Source organism: Rhinoderma darwinii, chromosome 4, assembly GCF_050947455.1.
Source record: "Rhinoderma darwinii isolate aRhiDar2 chromosome 4, aRhiDar2.hap1, whole genome shotgun sequence".
In the NCBI taxonomy this organism is placed as follows: domain Eukaryota; kingdom Metazoa; phylum Chordata; class Amphibia; order Anura; family Rhinodermatidae; genus Rhinoderma; species Rhinoderma darwinii.
In genome coordinates this window covers 231,117,523-231,133,383 of record NC_134690.1, presented here as the reverse complement: position 1 = coordinate 231,133,383, position 15,861 = coordinate 231,117,523, and the positions used below count along the sequence as shown (strand labels likewise).

At 40.6% G+C, this 15,861-nt stretch overlaps 1 protein-coding gene across 2 annotated transcripts in view; it reads left to right on the top strand.

Moving 5' to 3' along the window:
* Nucleotides 1–7,412, top strand: part of WASF1 (WASP family member 1) — a 73,675-nt gene extending 66,263 nt beyond the window's left edge. Inside the window, exons 4-7 of one of the 2 annotated variants that reach the window (XM_075862271.1) lie at nt 1,117–1,286; nt 3,120–3,296; nt 3,846–4,489; nt 6,420–7,412. In XM_075862271.1, the coding sequence (XP_075718386.1) occupies nt 1,117–1,286; nt 3,120–3,296; nt 3,846–4,489; nt 6,420–6,574 (1,146 nt within the window). In that variant the 3' untranslated portion in view covers nt 6,575–7,412. The remainder of the gene's footprint in view (nt 1–1,116; nt 1,287–3,119; nt 3,297–3,845; nt 4,490–6,419) is intronic. The other variant, XM_075862270.1, reaches the window with a different exon arrangement.
* The last annotated feature ends 8,449 nt before the right edge of the window (nt 7,413–15,861 follow it).

The window sequence follows — 15,861 nt, the reverse complement described above, 5'->3', positions numbered from 1 at the left end:
CCACTGGAAGAAAACAATGAATATTCCTGTTGAAGGACAACAAGCAGAGATCTTCAAAAACCGTGGCAAAATAATACAGAAGGTATATTGGAAAATCTAATGACTTTTTATTATTTTTTATATCCTATCTAAAATGTGAACAACCCCTTTAAGGGGGGTTTTTTGCCTAAAACTCTTAAGTCATGTATCAGCTGTTTTTCACTCCCAATTTTCAAATAAAGATACATATTTTTCTACTACCTGATGCTGTATTATCCATACATGTTGTGAAGTAATGCTGAGTCTTGAAGAGCCATGCCACTTCCGTGCACGGAGTAGATTTGGTACGATTAGGACTGCGTTGACTTGTTAGAATTCCTAATCAATGATTTCTGTTATTTCTGGGTTTGGGTGTTGCTAGGCAATGCCTTTTGGTCTGAATCTGGATTTGGTCATCATTTAGCTTTGCCTGGTTAACTAGGACGGAGTAATTTTCTTGGGCCTATATATACACTTCAGGCCTGGATTACTCAGGTGCTGGTTATACGGTTTCTGGCACTTTTTCCAAATTCTTGTCTGTGACTTTGTTCTTGTCTAGTGTTTGTATACCTTGGGGCCTGTTAGTCCTCTGAGAAATCTAGCTTTTGTATAGAGGTTTTTTGTGTATCCTGGGATCAGTAGTTCCACTTGTTTGCCTTTCCTGTGCGTTTGGTCTGCTGCCAAGCTGTTGTCTTACCCTGCTGTGGGATAGTATTCAGGTAGGGTCAGTGAGTGCTGTAAATTCTTGTCCACTGTCTTTTCGTCTTTTACCTGCTTGCATGCTATTCATCTGCCATCCACTCTATTTATGCATCGTCTTCATCTTCTACTGCTTTCAGTGTTCGGTTCCGCTCATCCACTGGTGAGTTACTTGTGCCTTTTTGTTTTCGGTCAGTATTGATGCGTTCTTCTCCCATGTGATGGTGATTGTCTGGTGTTGCGGTCTTGATTACCACCAGCGGCGTAACATTACTGAAGTTGGTGAACTGGCTTACTACTTGTATTTAAAGCGTGGTAGAGGAAATCAGGACATGCAGAGTTTTCCTTTTTTAGATTCTACAATTCATTTTATATTTATGACTTGTATTATTTTTTCAGCAAAAGAATATCGATCGTCCACATGAGCCTGAGAAAGTGCCTCGAGCTCCACATGACAGACGTCGTGAGTGGCAGAAGTTAGCTCTTGGTCAAGAACTGGCTGAAGATGATCTGGATGCACACAAGCATATAGAAATTGTTAATGGACCAGTCTCTCATTATGAAACCAGGTTTGCTAGATCACATTCAATAATCTTTTTTAGTATAGTATTCTTATTCATACCAATATGAAATGTTCTGTATTCGTGTGGACCTAAGTATTTATTTATAAAAATATATTTACTAAAAGAATCATGCTCACAATCCCTCCTTGATATCTGCTGGCAACACAGTAATGGCAATACTAATAATTTGCTCAATTGCTTTGTGCATGGATTTTGAATGTGCATTAAAATTACACCTACTCTTTGTTCTTTTCATGTCTAATGAAAGTATACCATGGTCTGAATTATCCCCATTGTAATTTAGTTATATTAATTTCTATTCTAGATGTGCATTATTGTACAATTTTAGGTACTTGAACAAAAAAATAAACTTTCTTTAAAAGTTATGTACGCCTTTTCAAAGGGATATTTTTTTTTTTTAAATAAAAAGATCAATTAGTGTAATAGGTTCAACTTTCAAGTTAGTTTTTATTAAAAAATATTTTTACTTTTTGAAATACAGCTGCTCTGTATTATCCATACAGAGCAGTTGTATTGTTCGCTGAATCCTGTGCCGGTCAGGTCAGCGGAACTGACGGGTTCAGTGAAAGCAGGTCCTGCATGTCTCTGACATGCATGATCCACCTGTAATCTATCACATTTAAGTTATGAAATTAGATGTGATGGGTAACCGGTGGATCCTGCGTGTCAGAGGCATGCAGGACCTGCTTTCACTGAACCCGTCAGTTCCGCTGACCTGACAGGCACAGGATTCAGCGAACAATACAGCTGCTCTGTATGCAGAAACAGCTGTATCTCAAAAAGTAAAAATAATTTTTTCATAAAAACGAATTATAAAGTTGCACCAATCACACTGACTTTTTTTTTTTAAATAAAAAAAATCCCTTTCAAAGGTTTACATAGTCTTTAAAATGTTCCTCCAGTTGTAATGTATTGGGTTGTTTTACAGCAGGTAAGGATTCCGTGCTTCGTAGTCCTGTAATAGTCTGTCCTCCCGGAAGCCGTACTGTGCAGTTCCCCCTGTGGTGGCGAGCATGCGGCTTTGTCTCTTGCTGGAGCTTTATAGATGTGCAGATAGCAGTCTATCATTCTGCAACACCGTATGAAGTATTTTTCTAATACACTCGAAGGCTAACTTGCACATTACACTAAATGTTGTAGCATATCTACTTAGAACTGGAGGTGGACTTTAAATCGTAACCTTTTATTATTAAAAATCACAATCACAGCTGTAGATTTGTATTAGATGTGGTGTAGCCAGACATTGTGTATTGAACCTGTGTTTTAGGCATGCCTTTTTAAACTGCATATTTTCTCTCTATCTGCTGGGTGGGCTCTTCCTGGAGGGACGCTAGGGCTTTACTCAGTGTCTCCCCACTTTCTGCTTCCACTCTCTTGTCACTGTGGTGCAGTCCCCGGCACAGAGAGAGAGAAACTGCAGCTGCACCCCCTCCTCCCTGTCTACTATTTATTAGTATAGACCGGTTTTTGGGGTTACAAAAGAGGTTTTTGAAAATGTATAAAGCGCATACAGGACGGTAAAGAGAAACTACAGGTTGCTGGAAGGTGAGGAAGATGCCATTATTTTACCCTAATAAGATATATTACATTTTTTAATGTATTCTCACACACAGTAATGTTTTATGCCCCCAAAACATAGGAGGATTTGTTGTTTTTTTTTTTATCTCCGTTGTGCACTAGTTTTTTTTTCTCTCTCTATAATAATTATTTAATATTCAATTATAAATGGATAAACTGTTTTAGTAAGATATAAGCAATCCGTGTTTATCACTTATACATAAAATTTTATAAAAGCTTTAAAAACACCTTTTCCACTAGACCACAAGCTTATGGAGAGACTGCAGATGGGCCCTTCTCACTTGCTGCACTTCCTTATAGCCAGATGAACGATCTCCTGAACAGGGTTGAAGACCGGGTATTGGTGAGACCTCATGAGCCACCACCACCTCCACCAATGCATGCTGCTGGAGATGGAAAAGCCATGCCTGTTATCAGGTAATATATTTTAGTTCTTATTGGTCTAAACAGCAGACAGAACTACCGGAGGGACATTGTCATTATTTTATAAAGGTCTCGATATGTGTCGTGAAAACGAGCGCCGATCAACGAGACAGATCGTTGATCGCCGCTCGTTTGCTCCTTTTCACAAGGAGCAATGACTGGTTATGTATGGGGACGAGTGATCATTACTATGATCGTTCATCCCCATAAATTTGCATCATATCGGCAGCACATCTCTCTGTTTACACAGGAAGATGTACTGCCAACAAAGATAATATTTAATGCTGCATAAACGAGGAGATCCGCTGATGAACGAGCGTTTGCACGTTCATCGGCTGATCGTTGCCCCGTATACACAGGATATTGATCGGGAACGAGCATTCATATGAATGCTCATTTGCCCGATAATTGGCCCATGTAAAATGGCCTTTAAGGACACAATCAAGACGTAATGTATTTTGTCAAGTAAAGAAAATATCACAAAGTAGATATCTGAGAGGATTGTTTTCTTAAAATAATTTTATATATCTTCCATCATTTTAGTGCCACACAAGGATTGTCTGAAAACCGGCCACAGTCTCCAGCCATGGGTAGAACGCCAGTGTTTGTGAGCCCCTCACCACCTCCACCACCCCCTCCACTTCCTCCACCACCTCCACCTCTTCCATCTGCCCTTTCTGCTTCCTCTCTGCGATCATCAATATCCTCCACTCCTCCTCCTCCTGTTCCTCCACCTCCCCCACCACCTACAGCTAACTTGCAGACTATTGTTGTGCCGCCCCCTCCCGCTCCTTTGCAAATAGCACCTGGAGTACTTCACCCAGCTGCACCACCTATTGCTCCACCCCTTGCACACCCCTCCCCACCAATACCCCGTCCTGCTCAAGCATCTGAAACTGTGCCAGTTCACCCACTTTCCAAAACTGAGGCAAAAGGTCTACCACCACCTCCTCCACCTCCACCTTTACCTCCTCCAGGGATGCGACCCTCTTCTCCTGTTGCTGTCCCACCCCTCTCACATGCTCCTGCTGGTAAACATCCTCTTGCTTCCATTGTGCCCGGTTCTCATGCTCCTCTTCTGCCCCCATCTCCTCCATCTCAACTTGCTCTTGAGCCTAAGAGACACCCATCAAATCTCCCAGTTATCAGTGATGCTAGAAGTGTTCTGCTGGAAGCAATACGAAAAGGTAAAACTACTTTTATATTTCCATGAAAACCTTGTATATGTGACTTGCCTCAGAGTTTTTGTTTAAAGATTTTTTTTCTTAGAAGGACTTTTATGACTTATCAGTTATGTACTAAAAATCAGACTGTGGAGGTCGGGTACGTGGAACTGCTGCCAATCCTGAAAGCAGATTCCAGGTGCCTGGATTTAGTGAAAAATTTCTCTCTAGTGGAAAGAAAACGTGTTACACAGCCATCTCCTCCACTAGAAACAAAATCTGGATTCTGTAATTTTGGCAGCAGTGGGGGTGATCTTGAAAGTTGAGCTTGGTTTCTTATTTTCTGTATCTTACAACTGACAAGCATAATATATGTAAGATGGATGAGCGGAAAAGCATTTTTTCTTTTGTTAAATAGTTTCGAAATAAAGTTAGAAAAACTTGTGGCTCTGGTGGAAGCATGCCTTCAAGCCTATTTACATTTTATATTATTGTCTTCCGGGTTATCTTTTGCATAATAATCCTATAGGGTGTCTTAAGTATTTTATTTGCTTTTTTTATGTAAGATTTCCATAGGGTTTTATTCATCTATTTACTTAATTATCTATTCACACTACGGTAAATATTTACATTTATTGTATACATTGAGAAAAATGTCTTTTGGCATCCACTGGGTCCAGATGGCGACTAAAATGTTAGTGAATGCGATCACAAAAATATAATTTTGGCTCCTAAGTTTTTAGACTTAGACTTAGAAGCCGAAGGCACACAAGTATTTTTTTTTTTTTTTTTTTAGATCGATAGCATTCTGACTGCCTCCAGCTACCACTAGAGGGAACATAGTTCCTTACTTCATATTGTGTAGTTATTAAATTCAATGTATAACAGTATGCAGTAAACTCCTGTGCTCCCTCTAGTGGCAGCTGCCAGAACATAGAGCACATAGTTTTCTGTAAACACTGCGGTCAGTCAATTTGTTTATAGTTTAGTGTAAAAGTTGAAGCCAATGTCACTGTCTAGTGTAAATGCTTTCTTTGTTACTTGAAATAATGCTGAGTTTTAATTTGGCGATTTGAGAAGTGACAGTGACAATTTCCAGAATTTAGCCTTTGTACAGCACTACAATGGATATGAAACAAAGTAATGAAGGTGTGATTGAAGTGTTTAATGAAATTATTGCATTAAAGTGAACCGGTCAGCTGCCCAAAAAAAAGCAGTTGACCTCTCCATTTGATTGCCGGCGCTTCTCAGATTCTGCCGCTTTTTATTTTTTTCGTCTAGCCCCCACCTTTGCTGAGATATCGGTGCCGTTTGTTTTGGTGCCCAATATGCAAATGAGGCCTTTGACTGTGAAGTGGGCGGGTAACACATGTCACTTCATTGGGGTAATCGCCCACTTGACAGTCAAAGGCCTAATTTGCATATCGGACACCAGAACTAATGGCCCCGTTATCTCCGAAACGGTGGGGGCTAGACGAAAAAAATAAAAAGCATCAGAATCTGTGAGGCGTCTGCAGATGTCAACCTCAGATTTTTGGGCAGGTGACTGGCCTCTTTAACCGTTTAGGAATTACAGACATTTTTTCCATAGTCCCCATTTTTTACAATGTCCCTGAATTTTCAGCTTTAATCCTTATAGTATTGTCATGAAAATACTAAATTATTTATTCAGCTTCTTATGAAATTGGAAAATTAATATAGTCTGTGTACAACCCTGTTGAATAGGTTTTTCCTATAAATGGGGTCTAATCATTAAAATAGACCTAATTAGATAAATTCTGTTTTGTTTAGATAGATTTTATTACCAGCAAGGTACGGGCAGCTAAGTGCTGTTGCTTTTCAGGCCATGATCTACTAACCAGGACTGAAATCTTGCATGACGTTCCGTGAACTTTCTTCAGAGTTATGACTTACTTTTCTATTTCTATTTAAAATGCTTTTGTCAATGTTTCAGGCATTCAGCTTCGTAAAGTGGAAGAACAACGTGAGCAGGAAGCCAAGCATGAACGCATAGAGAATGATGTAGCCACCATCTTGTCCCGGCGCATTGCAGTGGAATACAGCGACTCTGAAGATGATTCTGAGTTTGATGAGGTGGAGTGGGAATAAAATGTTATATATTAAACACTACAAACTGGAATGCTGATGTCAATTGTGGTGCTTGTTCTTTGAAAAAGTTTGGTCGTTTCTAGTGTTTTGTATCTATTAATTTATGCCACCAGGATAAACCATTTATTTTTTACTTTACAGTAAAGTTAGCATTTTCTGAATTTTACAGTGAATTTTACCGTTATTTTGCTGGGAGGCCCTAACTATGTTTCATTAGACCACTAAGTATTAAGCAACTGTCAATTTGTAGTATAGAAAGTTTGATTTTTTTATTTTTATTTTTTTAAATATTATTATTTACTTTTTGTGCACTTTGTGAATTTTAATTTAATGAAGGTGACTGGAGACTGAAATTCCAAGGGCAGCTGTATCTAATATAGGCCTTATTTTATTTGGTGATATTTTCATAACATTTAATCCTAGGTAACAATTTCTACTGCTTGAAGTTAGGTCTATACACTGAGACAAACAGTTTAGAAGCTGAACTGTCCCCTACACCCAGAAAAAGTAACTATTTTGTGCATTGTGCTTAGTAAAGCATTTTACACTAATTGATACTACTTTACTGCACAAAATGGCTGCCACCACAGGGTGTAGAAAACACGTTTGCTTTATGGTTTTGAATATGTTGACATATGAATACAATTTGTTGTTAGTTTTTTTTTTTTTCCTTTTTTTTTTTTTTTTTTTTTGATTGCCTTATTTGAATGCTGAGGTATTTTTTATGTACATGTCGTTCGGTACTATTTTGCCTGTATTCTAAAGTGAAGAATATTCATGTGAAAACTGACTTTAAACTTTCAATGTAATTTATGTAACTGTTAAGAAAACAGATTGATTTGATTTAATAAATTCCTCATTTTAAGTGGAACACATGTTGTCCTTTTGTTAGACTGCAGGAATATAGTGAAAAGGTGGCCACATCTAGTGGTCAAAGTGTAAATTTCATGGAGTGTTTTTGAGAAATATTATAAAATATTAGATGTAGTGTAAGTGCGCCAAATAGAAAGTTAAAATTGTACACTATTACAAATTAATTATCTGGGTGATAAATAGAAAATGTAAAAAGGAAATTCTTATTTTATGTTTTAGCAATTTATTTTTAAAAACTTCCCTGGGGATAGCCATATTAGGGAGACACCCACTTCTTTCCAGGGGTGGTGTGCTTTATGCAGTTCAAATTAATGTGATTCAATTGACAAAATGTCATGGTCTTTTACAGTCTCCAGGAAGTGATGGCGTACAGCCTCCTCACCCAGAGACAATTGAGTGACAGGGGCGATGCATGCAGAGGCTTATCCGTATGTATAGTGTTACTCTCCTGCCTTATTTAGTCCTCCAGCAGTACAGAGTTGTCATTAAATTTCCCACCTTCTAATGGTTATATGACTGCTCATTCTGTCCCAGTCTATAGAGCAAAGCTGACAGGTGAGGTACAGAAAGCATCAGCATGTTGTGTCTTCTCTAGTGGCCAACCTGAAAAATTAAATATTTCATGTTTTTTTTCTTTATGTGGATAGTCATGTACAAAATAAACTCTTTTAGATTAATTTTCTGAGGATATATTAGGGAGTTGCATTATGAGCAGTAACACAGGGGTTTCTGCATTGACTTAATGTCTCGTAAACATTCTTACAAATTAACTAAAACAAATTGTGTGGTTTGAATATTTCACATTGCATGAGTAATTTTTTACAAAAAATTCTTGCCCATTAACACTTTCGCTGCCGTGACAGTTTTCACACTTTTGACATACACAAATAAAACCTGAACTATAAAATAAATGTGAACGCCATACATATTGTACAATTTTGCATCAAAACTTAACACTGTGTAGAAAATACCTAAGAAAATGTTTGGGTCTAAAAGTCTGAACCGATCGACGCAGAACACCTTCTAAACATAAAAGTTCAAGATTTGCAGAGTTCATACGTGCCAGCCTATGTCCACAAGCACATCTCTTCACATAATCATAAGAACTGAAGAGACCAAAAATCTTTGAGATCCATATGCCAATAAACTTTTGAGTTACGAAGTCAACAAATGATCTGATTAGGCGCTAGGGGTGATTGGATGTGCAAGTGGTCGTCATCTCACTTCTATAGTAGGAGGAAAAAAACGAAAAAAAAAAAACCTCCCCTAAATATCAGAGACAAACATATCCTCTCTCATTGAAAATAAGGGTGATAACTCTAAGAAAAGTTCCTGTATCCCACATTCCCCCTAGGGTCACTGGAAGGCTTTACAAGGGAAGAGATAACCGTAACAGGCTATATAACTTGAAAGCTAAGTAAGATCTAAGCTTTATCCCTTAAATTCTAAATGGTTAAAGGAATTAACGCTACCAAAAACAAGAAAAATCCCAGCAATTCCTTCCCTAATTTCCTCCTCTCCTTTTGAGCCTATTTTGTCTTACATTGCAATTAAAACTTTGTAATATATGTTATTCTGCTGTGTCCCAGGGAATCGGCCATTTCACCCGTTTTTCCTCTTACAAACCTGCAAGGCAACTGGCTGCAGAACGAGCTTGCCACCTGTCCCCACTGCTCTGTCTGCAATAGAGACAGACGGTAAAGACCCATCCTTCAGTAGTCTGCCAGACAAAAATGGAAGAGGTCTCCAGGAAATTAACCCCTGTGTTCTTTGCAAGAATTCTCCAAGACTGATTGTTACAGGAACATGCAAATAATCCTGCTGACTGAAAAACACTGTGGACAAGTTTATCTTTGGTTTACTTATATCATTAATCTCTAGGTTTAGTGTTCCTTTAAGATCCAGGCCACATGTCAGGGTGTGGTGAAGGCAGGATCTCAACGATGAAAACTTCACAAGTTACAATGTTAAATGTTGGGGATTAGATTAGATAACATTCTTACTTTTTTTTTTTTTAAAGATACATTTTATTGAAAATATAAGAATGATGATATCGGTACTACAAAAAAAGAAAAGCATAGTATATGCATAAAGGCAATGGTGTATGCACCTATACACCGTTATATAGCATTTTAAGTAAACATAGAGCAAACAAACATAACAAAACCGCTTTCCATTGGTTTACAGAAGAAAAGAATAGTGGTCAGCGAAATGCAATACACAAAAGGTGTTCAGTGAAGGAGCAGGCAAATCACAGGAGACACTCCATACGTGCTAATGTTGTGGATGGGCTATCCAGGGTTGCCAGTTTTTCATAAATTCATCCGGACATCCACGTCCTTCATAAGTAAGTTTGAAAAGGGGAGATTTAATTAATTAGTGTAGTCCACACCTGCAACGTAGGGACTTGAGGGTGCTCCCAGTTCAGAAGAATAATTTTTTTTTTTGCATAGAACAATAACAACACCATAAGGGATATGGTAGCAATGTTGTGAATAAGGTCTTCTACCAGAAGAAGCAAGCAGACTTTAGGGACCAATATATACGGGGAAGTCCAACATTTGACTTGATAAATTATAACACTGCTGACCAAGTCAGATATAATAGCGCACTCCCAAAACATGTGAAGGAAGGAGCTTTCCTCCCTCTGGCACCGCAGGCTTGTAGGAGAAGAGAGCTTCCCTATTCTAAACAGTTTGGACTGGGTGTAGTAAATTTGTTGGAAGAATTTAATTTGAATGAGCCGATCTCTTGCTAAAATCAAGGGATCAATCAAGGCACCTAGCATTTCCGCATGACCTTCAGTAGATATAAAGGGTAGGGTCTGGGACAATCTAAGGCTCTGTCAGTTTTATTGGAAGAGACCTGTAACCAGGGCAGCACCGTCCATGGGGTGAGATGAGCATCTCGCCTCAGGCAGCGGCCTGCTGCCCCTCTGAAGTGGAGGCGCCTCCACCCCCTTCTGCACTATAATTGTACATGTGTCTATAGGACGCAGATACAATTACATGCATAAGCGCTGAATGGCGGGGCATGCTCCGTGCCCCGCTATTTAGCGCCTTCCAATTATGTAAGCAGCGCAATGACGTCGTTGAATGACAGGGCAAGGTACCCTGCCAATCAGCGCCTTTCTACAGGGGGGCTATATGTGGGGCACTAGCTACAGGGGAGGACTATATGTGGGGCACTATCTATAGGGGGCTATTTGTGGGGCAACTATACAGGGGGATCTATGGGGGCCACTATCTGCAGGGGCTACTATCTACAGGGGGATTTATAAGGGGCACTATGTATGTGGGGCACTGTCTACAGGGGGTGCATTATCTACGGGGGACACAGTGTATGGTGCTATTTTAATCAGGGACACAGAGTATGGTTCTATTACACTTAGGGCGTGATAATTTTATCTTCGTTTATAGGTGCAGAAATGTTTCAAAAGTGAGAAGCTGAAGACCTCTTGGTGGAAAACTGCAGAAATGGGCTGTGGCTGGGAGACGTCAGAGAGGCCTGGACCAGATAGAGAAGAAAAGCGAATAACAACAACTAGAATCTGAGGAATAGTCACCTATGAGTCGCTTAATGTAAATGTTTATTCTGCCTCTGATCAGTACTGTAGTCACTGTATGATCTGCAGCGAAATAATGGATGGTATGATTATTATTATTTTTTAGTGATGTAGAACAGCCAGGGGGATGTCAATCAAGATCTGGGGGAGGGGTGGTTGCCATTTCAATTTTCGCCTCAGGCAGCAGAAAAGCTAGTAATGGCCCTTCCCGTAACAAATGTTTGTAGAGTGTGGATAGTGGTTTGGCTAATGTCTCCTGTGTCACCCAGACCTCCACCGAGGAATTGCACAGCCGTAGATCATAACCCACAAACTGCGACCAAAGGGCATGTCTAAGCTGAAAGTATTGGAATTTCAAGTGAGGTGGGACCTGATGCTTAGTCCTGAATTGTGTAAAAGTGACAATCCTATTCTTTATCACTACATCCTTCAATGTCCGTATGCCCAATTCCACCCATGTAGAAGGACTGGAATTCCTCCGTATGTGTGGCAGGAGTGCATTATACCAAAGAGGCGATCTGGTTGACCAGGACACCACCTCGGTTCGAAAAAGCAAGAGGGGCCACTGCCACACCCTCAAGGTGGTTTGTATCGGCATTGTGAGCAGGTGACCTGGTGGGGGTGCCTGTCGGAATAGAGAATTGACTAGGGCCTTAGGATCCCAACAGAGTTGCCTCAAGATCTGTAGATTGGTTTAGATGTCTATGAGTAAACCACTACCAGACATACACCCGTTGACTAGCCAAAAAGTATCGGTATAAGTTCAGTAAAGCTAGACCTTCCTGTTCTGTAGGCGGTTGGAGTGTACCAAGGGCAATTCAAGGGGTTCCACCCACCCAAGAGGCAACCACATGGGAGTTATGAAAGAGGTATAATAATCTCGGTCGAGACTTCATTTTAAATAGAATAATGTGACCTGTTACCGAAAGGGGCAGGTGTCTCCGTTTGTCAAAATCCACCTTAAGCCGCTATAATAGTGGAGATATGTTATTAGGTATAGAAGTGCTTGTGTCAGGACTAATTAGTATACCAAGGTATGTAATGTTATGTGCCTATTGTAGGGGTGAAGGAAGAGTGGCCCCCCCTGGCTCCCGCATCCACCGCCATTATCAATGATTTGGACCAGTTAACCCGCAGACCAGAAAATAATGTAAATGTATCAAATAATAGCAGCAAGGCTTGCAGTGATTGATCAGGGTCATTAAGGAAAACAAGAGTATCATCAGCGTACAATGAAACCTTTTCCACTCTTCCTCCTACAGCATATCCCGCTATATCCGGAGAATTCTTTCTGGATAGAGCAAGGGGTTCAATCGCTAATGCAAATAGAGAAGGTGACAAAGGGCGTTCTTGTCTAGTCCCACGGGCTAGGGCAAGTGAGGGGGAGATATGGCAATTGGATTTGACACTCGGACAAAGCGGTCGCCAAACCCAAATCTACGTAATACTGACCACAAGGATGGCCATTCTACCGAATCTAATGCCTTCTCTAGGCGCAGAGAGGCGACAATCCGGGAGCCAAGAGGGTTATATGGGTAGAGGAGAGATTAGTGAATAATCCCCGTAAATAAATGTCTGTGGTTTTACCTGGCATAAAACCAGATTGGTCTGGATGAACAACGTGAGATATCACTTTCTGCAACCCCATTGCTAGGATTTTAACATCACATTTGGGAAGGGAGATGGGTCTGTAGGATCCACAATTCCTCGGCTTTTTGTGAGGCTTAGGGATCAGCACCATAAGGGTATTTCTCATAGAGGGAGGAAGAGTCGTCTCCCCGCACAATGACTGAAGTAGGACAAGAAGTTGCAGAGCAATCATTTCCAAATGTAATTTATACCATTCAATGGGGACCCAACTATACCTGGAGTTTTCCTATTCGTGAAAGAGCTAAAGGTCTCTGTAACCTCCTCCAAAGTTAGTTCAGCTTCTAAAAAGTTAATATTCAGAACAGGGAATTCACTGGTATTCAGATACTTTTCCAGACTAGTCATAGAATACGTCACTTTGGAGTATAGCTCTATGTAGAATTGGGCGAATATCTGATTAATGGCCAAGGGATCTTTCACTGACATACCTGAAGGGGATATAATCTCCATTATAGGAATCGCTACCATGTTGTCTCTAGCCAGATATGCCAATAAGAGCCAGTTTTTGTCTCCCTGCTCAAAGCACCTCTGTTTGGAGTATAATGTTTTCTTTCTGGTTTGTTCCTTTAAGAATAAATTATATTCCCGTTGTTTGGCAGGGAATGCAAGGAAGTCTGAGGTGCTCCTGGAACTAAGGTAAGCTATCTCCGCCTTTGCAAGATCATTCTCAAGGTTAACTCGCTGAACTGCTGCACCTCTTCTATGCGATGAGACAGCTCTTATAACTACCCACCTTGTATACGCTTTGAAAGCATCCCAGACTAAACCACACTCTGCTGTGCCAGAGTTAGTATCCCAAAAGCTTGGTAGCTTTGTTTCTAGGGATGTTAGAACCTCCTTACAGGAGAGCCATAGAGGATTCAGTCTCCAAATTTTAAGTTTGGCCACTTCAGGGAATCCCAAAGTGACCAGTAGGGGAAAATTATCCGGGATACCTATAGGAAGATAGTCGGCATTTACTGCGAAAACAAGAGCAGCCATATTCCCAAATGCGAGATCAATCCTTGAAAAAGATCTATAGGCCGGGGAGTTACAGGAGTAAGCTCTAGATAGGGGATGCCGCATATTTCTGTTCAGTAATGAGGTAAAATACATCTGGCAAATCAAAATAATGAAGCTACCCCTATGGTCAGTTTTCACAGAGGTAATTACACACTGCAAGGATTTGTGGACCAGCAAAGCGACCCCCCAGGAATAGCTGGCAAAGGAGGTATGATGCCCATGTTTAATCCAGGGTTTATACAGAGCCTTCAATCTAGAGCCCACTAGGGTTTCCTGGAGGAGTATCATATGTGGGCTATAAGTGGAGACACAGTTAATGACCCGCGATCTCTCGAGCTTATCATTGGGGCCCCTGACTTTCCAGGATATAATTTTAAAATACTCCAAAGTCTCCATCAGTACTATAAAAAAAAAGGGGTACAATTAGACCATAATCCGAGAAAGTGGGAAGATGTGGCTCCCACAGAGGGTTATACCCTTCAGCTGACTGGCGGGTCAAATCACGGATCCACACATAATTATACATTACATTCACCTGGTTGAAGAGAGATGAAAAGCTAGAACAAACAAAACCCAACCCACCCATCCCTCCGAACATGAGATAGGCTTCATTCCGTAATGCAGTAACGCACCTGCTCAAGGTAAAGGCAAAACTGGGATTAGAAAGTACGATTTAAATCGTGATATGAAATTGGGGGCAATCCCCTTCCCTGAGAATAAGCAGAAATTCAACAAATATAAGAAATAAACATATTAGAACACAGAGAGTAGGTTATCCTTTGGAGGAGTAGAAGACCGCGAGAGACGGTTGGGTTCCCCTGCGCGTCGTTAGGTCGAAGAGAAAAGTTAACACTCAATCCACACAACAATAAATAGTACAGGCACAAGGATCTTCCGAAGAGAGCTTCTTTGGTGTGGAGGAAAGTCCGTATCTATACTGGATCTTAGCACAGGAAGATGCAGTTTGTCAGGAACTAACAAATTATATCCCACACCGTTCCATCCTGAAAAAGAAATTTTTTTGTTTATACAAAAATATAGTAGAGCCATTGAGTACTAGCCTAAGCCTCGCAGGGTAGACAATGGAATACGGGATTTGCTTCTCCCTCAAGGATGGTTTGGCCTCTGCAAAACGTTGGCTCTGTTTTTATACCGCCAGAGAGTAGTCAGGGAAAACTCGTACATCCTGATTATCGCGTTTCAGAGGACCTTGTTTTTTGGCAAGCTCCAGGAGCTTGTCTCTATCTTTGAAGTTGGGAAATTTGGAGATAAATGTACGTGGAGGTGCTCCATGTGGTGGAGCTCTGGTCGGGATACGGTGTGCCTGTTCCACACAGAACATGGGAGAAAATGCATCTGTACCTAAAGATACTTTAAGCCAAGCTTCCAAGAAGGCAGCAGGGTCCAGCTTTTCAACCCCCTCTGGCAGTCCACCAAAACGGATATTACACTGCCTCAAGCGATTCTCCATGGTATCCACTTTGCTTTCCAATCAGATTGCTGGGATTCTAGAGTCTCAACTCGAGCTTTGAGAAGGGTCACTGCATCTTCTAGGTCAGATATTCTCTGTTCGGACTCCGTTGCCCTTTCCCGTAATGTGTGGACATCAGCCCTAAGGAGGCCAAAGTCTGTCTGGAGAGCATCTATCTTTTCAGTTGACACTGTATGGGATTCAGATATGGCTTTAAGAACAACCAACATAGACGGTTCCATGGGATAATCAATTGGGGTGGCAGGAGAGGTAGCGGCCTCTGAGGGCCGTGATATACAGTGAAGGAAATAAGTATTTGATCCCTTGCTGATTTTGTAAGTTTGCCCACTGTCAAAGACATGAACAGTCTAGAATTTTTAGGCTAGGTTAATTTTACCAGTGAGAGATAGATTATATTTTAAAAAAAAAACAGAAAATCACATAGTCAAAATTATATATATTTATTTGCATTGTACACAGAGAAATAAGTATTTGATCCCCTACCAAACATTAAGAGTTCAGCCTCCTCCAGACCAGTTACACGCTCCAAATCAACTTGGCGCCTGCATTAAAGACAGCTGTCTTAAATGGTCACCTGTATAAAAGACTCCTGTCCACAGACTCAATTAATCAGTCTGACTCTAACCTCTACAACATGGGCAAGACCAAAGAGCTTTTTAAGGATGTCAGGGACAAGATCATAGACCTGCACAAGGCTGGAATGGG